General features: G+C 41.2%; 1 protein-coding gene across 3 annotated transcripts in view; it reads left to right on the top strand.

Annotated features, from left to right (window-relative positions):
- Positions 1-7,417, top strand: part of slc7a14a (solute carrier family 7 member 14a) — a 27,655-nt gene that overhangs the window by 10,480 nt on the left and 9,758 nt on the right. For all 3 annotated transcript variants that reach the window (XM_032500533.1, XM_032500534.1, XM_032500535.1), the window contains 4 exons: positions 2,692-3,281; positions 3,704-3,940; positions 6,332-6,549; positions 6,656-6,802. In XM_032500533.1, the coding sequence (XP_032356424.1) occupies positions 2,975-3,281; positions 3,704-3,940; positions 6,332-6,549; positions 6,656-6,802 (909 nt within the window). In that variant the 5' untranslated portion in view covers positions 2,692-2,974. The remainder of the gene's footprint in view (positions 1-2,691; positions 3,282-3,703; positions 3,941-6,331; positions 6,550-6,655; positions 6,803-7,417) is intronic.

Genomic DNA, 7,417 nt, shown 5'->3' with positions numbered 1-7,417 from the left:
AGCTAGCCAGAGAATATTAAAATGTCACACAGATGTTTAAAAAAAAAAAGCTGCTGGCTTGATTTGATTTGTAAAGTGTGTGTGTGTGTGTGTTACTCAACACTTATCTCACAAACACAACAGTCCCAAACAAAGTTCATTGCATAGGTGTCAGTGTCTCCAAGTAAAGCTGTTCAGGTTTGTCCATTTTACTCTCTCTCTCTCTCTCTCTCTCTCTCTGATTAGCTGTTTTTAGTCTGCTCATCCTCCTTACCCTTTCCTCCTCATCTGTTCATGCAATCACTAATGCTCTAGTGTATGTATTTGTGTGTGTAATTGTCTGTATATCTGTGTGTTTTGGGGATAAGTGTGTACTTCACTGATGTTTTGACAATCGTGTGATTGAGTTATTTATAGATGGTAAATATTTGGTTTAAAGGTGATGATAGGGTTACTTTAAGTGCTGCCTGATTCAACAAATTGGCATGAGACATTGTTTAACATCTCTTTATGTGTAATCAATAGTAATCAATCCCAGCAGTGGACTATCTATCTAAAGAACCACTGTCAAGTTTAATTTCCTTTTTGAGATTAATACATTACATAGGTGAGCCAATTCCAAGACTCTAGTAATATGCATGCTCACTCGGAGACATGGCTCACTGTCACTTGCCACGTCTTCCTTGGTCTGGCCTATCAGATGTACTTAGCTGGGATAAAGACTGACATTGATGTTGCTGATGCTTTCTTTGAGGTAGGCTACCACATGTAGTAAGCAACTACTAGTCCGGCTTATCAGCGCCAGATGTCCCTCCCCTCTCGCTATCTTCACGATCATGTTTTAGCGCCACCAATGACTGATTGGTTTAAAAAAAACTACAAGCCAGAATGTATTTTCCCCTATCTCTGAATAGATAGAGAGATAGAGAGATAGATAGAGAGATGTAGCCAGACCATTCTCCAGCAATGACCCAGCGCTGTGGAGGATAGGATAGGTCTAGCACAGCAAGACTACATCTTCCTTAGCTTCTCCTTTCAAAACAGAGAGATTGGATTTCATTACATTATGATTTGTGATACCTGTGAGTTGCCCTTGTGATGGGTTAAAAGCCCCTGCCCTCACACTCACCGTGACACACGAATGAAAGCACCTTTTGTGCTTTTTCTACCATCTATCATACGTTCGTACTCCCACTAAGTGCTGCGACAATAGCGGCCCAGGCCTACTCTGGTTAAACAGCTAGGTAATTGCAGCCATCATTTGAGTGGCTCGTATTAAAGCAGAGAGGCGATGTGAGTGCGGTGTATGTGAGTGTGTTTGTTCAGTAAGTTGTGCTTGTTGTTCAAAGTGGATGAATGGTGAGTGTTAGTTCACTGCTAGAGAGAGAGAAAAAGAGAGAGAGAATTGATGACTATAATAGCTCTCTTTTCAAAAGCAGTTACGCCATATGACATCAGAGTTGCTGTTGAAAAGCTGTAGAAACGTATAATAACGCCTCTGCATTTTGGTCTATCATTGATAAAATGTGAGTGTTGTAATTACTCTGCACAAAAAAACTAATTGTTTCACTAATTGCTACTCAACAGTGTGCTGCTCATGTACAGTAGGCTATTTCTGACACAGAGCCATTTTTAATTTGCTGATATACTGTAATAATATAGGTAAGGACATATTATCTAAAAGGAAAAAATGGTTAGAGGTTTTTTCGCCATGCATTGTAGTATGCTCATACATGGTTGTGGAAGAATTCTCAAATAATCTCAAAAGTAAAAGTCCTGTGTTTAAAATTTTCAGTAAAAGCATGGTCGTGTTATCAGCAAAATGTCCCTAATCAATCAAAGCAATAACCAATCATTCCTATGCTGAAAAATGGACCATGTTGTATTATTAGTTACACTGGTAGTACTAGAATTAATAATGTATTATACACTACTTATAATTAATGTATGTAGTGTTGTAATTGGTTAAAATTCAGCACATTTTTACTGTGTGTCTTGGGTAATATACAATAATACATTGTATTAGATGATGGGTTTTGGGTAACCCCATAAATTACAAGTCAGTAATTTAATAAGTGCAGAAATAAACTAATGATGTCATTTGCCAAGTCATTAGCAGGATAATTATTGTGTAATATCCGACCTGGACTACACTACCTGTATGCTAAATCTGAAATGTAACGACTAAAGGAATAAAGGAGCTCCGAATGGATATACTAAAGTAAATTAGCTCAAAGTACTCAAAGATGTTCTCAAGTACACCATTTCTGCACCACTAATTCTGAATCTGATCCATCTTTAATGTGAGCCAGATATGAACTGTAACAATTAATCACACTGCGATGCTACCGAGCAGTAGAAATGAAGGAAATTCTGACAGCCATGTTAAAATCTTTATGTGCCCAAAGCAACTTTACAGTTTGGTGGAGGTTCTGGAGACGTATGAGTACATATGATAACCCATATTGCTGCCTTGATTTAGCGTCCATTGTCATCACCTATGAGCTTAGCTACTATAGCAACAGGGCGACAGGGAGACGACTGCTAATTAGCTGCTTCCTCATTCAGGTTGACTTGTGTAATGCATCGCCACCGTTGGGCTCCTGTGTCTTGACATGTGTGAAAATAAGCCTTGTTTCTGAAGAACATATATAAGGTTAGGTGCTGTAAAAGAAAAAATAAAGAAAAAATCACCCCACCTTTGTTTTTCAGATAACTTTCTCTCTGACCATGTGGGGAACAACTAAGATGGCATTCCACTAAACCAGGACAAGAGACAACAGGTTGACGAATACGGAGGCACAGGCAGCAACACAAAATCTGAACTGGACTCTACCATCACTCGGATAAGGAATAACTCTCCTTCCACAGTACATGATTGTTTTCACCAGCAAACAGTGAAAGTACAAAAGAAAACTGTCAAAAGGGATCCTCCCACTCTTCCTTTTTTAAATTCTTCCCTTTTGACTGTAACCCTTGAGCTTTAGCTTTCAGTATGACCAGTCTGGTAGGGAAGCTAGACCCTCGGAGGGTACAATGGCGCTCTACATGGAACACCTTTACGTCCCGTGTCCTGAGGACCAAACCGGTGGAGTCCATGTTGGATTCGGCCATGACAGGCACCAGCTCCCATGGGACCAGACTGGCCCGGGTCCTGTCCACAGTGGACCTGGTGTCGCTGGGCGTGGGCAGCTGCGTCGGGACAGGGATGTATGTGGTCTCGGGGCTGGTTGCCAAGGAGATGGCCGGTCCGGGTGTCATTGTGTCCTTCATTATCGCCGCTGTGGCCTCCATTCTGTCAGGTGAGACTGGAACAGAAGCACATGTGAATTTTATGACTTTCTTTTGTTGCTCTTAAACACTCTCACTCTTTCTCTCACACACGCACACACACACACACACACACACACACACACACACACACACACACACACACGCACACATGCACACACACACATTGATGTAAAAGGTGGAGCCACAGGATAAAGGTTATTGTCATTCTTATCCCCATTACACTGATATGATTTATATGAAGAGCCTTTTAATAAGTATGCAATTAGATCAAGGGCAAAAACATTATATGGGTTCAAACTATAATATGAAAGGCTCTCAAGGGATAGTCTACCTTAATGCTTCTATCAATACCCTCAAACAAGCCTTTCACTTGGATAATAATGCAGCCATAGCACTGATATGTGTATGAATGTGTGTCTGTGTCTAACAGGAGTGTGTTATGCAGAGTTTGGCGTTCGGGTGCCTAAGACCACAGGTTCGGCCTACACGTACAGCTACGTGACCGTGGGCGAGTGCGTTGCGTTTTTCATCGGCTGGAACTTGATTCTGGAGTATCTGATCGGCACAGCGGCGGGGGCGTCGGCTCTCAGCAGCATGGCGGACTCACTGGCCAATCACAGCATCAGCAACTTCATGATCACACACATCGGAACGCTCAAGGGCTTGGGTGAGTTCGGAAAAATGTGTGCCTGCGACAGGTGTAGTTTTACTGAGAAAAAAACAAAACAGATTTGGTTTGAGCTTCTGATTTTGAAACAGAGTTATTGGGAGTTTTCTTTTCAGGATTTAGATTTATATGAGATTAGTCTAAGTCTGAGATCTGTATGCATCGCTGGAGTCCGTCATACAGTAGGAATGTTTTTTGGAACTTAAAACACAAAGTCAGCATGTGAAATAGGAAAACTAAAGAAATTTACTATTTTTCTGTTGTCTTTCCTGCGAAGAAGAAATACTCAAATTGCAAGGAAATAGTAGCCTGGAAATTCCGACCCAAACCCAAAAGATTAATGGTCTGGCATTGAGTAATGAAAGTTGCCCATCTCGAGGGGCAACACCTAGTGTGCATTTGAAAAATATCACGTGATCTACCAGCAGAGCTAACTGGCAGATTAGAGTCTTCATCTGTTTAGCTCTCATCTGGCCCGCCTACATTAGACACACCGGTGTGATTGGTGCTGCTCAGCTACAAGGGTATAGTTTTATTTATTTATACATATAATATTTATAGTTCTCCTGGGTTGAGTGGCAGCTAAGCCAATCTGTTGACCCAAATAAGCAGATTTATGTCTTTGCTTTCAACCTGTTTTCTGGCAGTAATGTTTGTGATGCTTGTCCTCAGTGTCATAAATTGCCTTCTCAACATGTAAGAGAAGCACAATGTGATCTGTTTCACCAGGGAGATGTTGTGTGACACTGGCGCTACTGTATTTGAATGATATTTAAAATCCTGGTTTAAAAAAAAAATGAATGAAAGTAACACCATCTGGGAAATCATCCCACCCATATCAGGTACTTTTCCATGGACATTCCAAACAACGTTTCACTGCTTATCTTGGGAATCATGTCGTTATGAAAAGTAGCAGCAGCCTTAGCATCTCCAATTTCTAAATGATTTGTGCAACAAAGTTTTCCAGTTCATAAACCGTACCAAGAGGGGAATGCCTGCTCATCTGGTGTGATACTATAACTGATGTGGGTGCCAGCTGTGTCTAACCGGGTGTCACTGCCCTGACCGTCTCTTCCTGTTGGACACTGACACATGATAAGCTGCATGGCCAGCGTTACCACATCATAATGGAAAGTAAATGTTTTCCTTTCCCTGCTGGAGATAAACGTCATGTTTCTCCACACCAAGGGGAAAGTGTGCCATTTAGCTTTAGTCTTATCACTTTCTGTGTGACCACCTTTGTGTATTTATAAAGACTGAGTTCCTGTGTAACTTGTGCATTGTTGAGTTGCGTTAAATAGTCATTATTGATATTGTTTTAACATGCCATCAGAGTAATGCTTTAGTGTGATTGACCGTTTGCCTGACAAAGAAAGTTTTGCTGAAGTTGCAAACACGAGTGCATTTTATGGAGTTATGCTATCAAATTTGAAAATGTTGGCAATGCTTAGACTAATGACAGAAATTCTTATAAAGTCCCTGTTGATACTCCAAGAACAGATTTGGGGGGAAATGACCTGATGGCTAGCTTTTCAATTCCAAACTTTCATCCATGTGCCCTTGTTCCATCTTGTGCTCACTGCTTACTTGTTAGCATGCAGTGGGCGTTGGTTAGTTAAAGGTCTATTACTTAGTTGAGCTTGAACGTTCATTCTTGACTTTGGCAAACATATCAACACAAGATATAACTTACTTGTTGTTTCCAAAGCTTTAATTTTCCAGCCTTTCTCAGAAATTGCATTTCAAACTAAGTCATTGAACAGCTACATTTACTGAATGTGGTTGAAAGCCTTGGAAACAACTAGCGAGTTGGACTGTGTGTTGAGATTTCTTCTGTCAAGCGACTACTAGTCTGGCTCAACGGATGTGCATCTGCGCCAGATATCCCTTCCTTGGTTAAAAGAAATACAAACAAGCCAGAGCATTTTTTCCTCCTGTTCCAGAATAGATAGGACCATACTACAGCACTGCCACAGCGCTGTGGAGAGAGGTCTGGCTATGCAAGAATAAGACTACTTGCTTGATAGAAGGAAACAAATGTAACTCTACTAATCAATTAATCCTTTATCAGGCAACAGTGCTAAATATCTTCTAGTTCCAGCTTCTCAAATGTGAAGAGTTGCTTATTTACATATATTTTAAGATGTCTTCTAAGGCTTTGGGAAATACAGAGGTGCTTTTTTTCCAATAAAAAAATAAGTATTTATCAATTAATTATCAGTTATAAAAAATGATCCTTACTTAGAACCCTGCTTCCTGCCCAAAGATCAGTTGATTTAGACAGCTGTGTGTTTTTGCAAGTACATTGCGTCACCCACCCCCATCAAGGTGCTTGAATTTCACAGTTACTATATCTGTGTGCGTGTGTGTGTGTGTGTGCTAATCCTTTAGGTAAAGGGGAGCAGTCGTACCCGGACCTGCTGGCGCTGCTGATAGCACTGCTGGTGACAGTGATAGTAGCTTTGGGAGTGAAGAACTCTGTGGGCTTCAACAACGTGCTGAACGTCATCAACCTCGTCGTGTGGGTGTTCATGATGATCGCCGGGCTCTTCTTCGTCAACGGAGAGAACTGGGACGAGGGGAGGTTTCTGCCCTTTGGCTGGTCGGGGGTACGCACGCACGCACGCACGCACGCACGCACGCACGCACACACACTAACTTTTCACCATGCTCTTTTTGTAAGCTATCATTTCTCCTGCTTGTGTTCTCTTCCAGGTGATGCAGGGTGCAGCCACCTGTTTTTATGCCTTCATTGGATTTGACATCATCGCTACAACAGGAGAAGAGGCCAAGAGTCCCAACACCTCCATCCCCTATGCCATCACTGCCTCACTCATCACCTGCCTCACTGCCTACGTCTCTGTGAGTTACCTCCAAGACCAAATATTGTGTACACAAACATCAAATGCTTCATTTGTTTCCCATTTATTAGCATTTCCGAGGTAAGAAGTGCAAAACTCCTAATCTTGTTCATCAAAGTCTCACTGCAGTGACTAAATACAGTTTGCGTGACGGATTTTGGAACGTTTTTTTGGCATGCACAGTGTGGTAATGACGACAGATAATGACTTGGCTCACCGACTCCAATGTTAGAAAATACAATTGTTATATCACAGTGGAAGGGAATCGATTGTGGGAAGACAGCAGGCTACAATCACATCTTATAATTCACTCACCCACACTGTTTTTTTTTTAACAAAATTATTCAAATTGAATTATTGAATTGAGAGGAAAACAGAATTTCGGTTTGTTTGTTCCCACTATTTCCCTGGTCATAATCCTTAGTTTGAATTTCAAGATGACAATTTTTCACTGTAAAGATCCACATCTGCTTTTATATTCATAATTCTTCATCTTCATGCGTTGCCTTTAGCGTTACATTTGAGTTCTTATCAGCATACTTGTGAAAACAGACGGAAAGTTTTACCAATCCAAGTGTCCGACAGAAGGATGAAAAGATCACAAGATGCCCCCCCC

This window comes from Etheostoma spectabile, chromosome 20 (assembly GCF_008692095.1).
Source record: "Etheostoma spectabile isolate EspeVRDwgs_2016 chromosome 20, UIUC_Espe_1.0, whole genome shotgun sequence".
In the NCBI taxonomy this organism is placed as follows: domain Eukaryota; kingdom Metazoa; phylum Chordata; class Actinopteri; order Perciformes; family Percidae; genus Etheostoma; species Etheostoma spectabile.
This window is presented reverse-complemented; position numbering and strand designations above follow the sequence as displayed.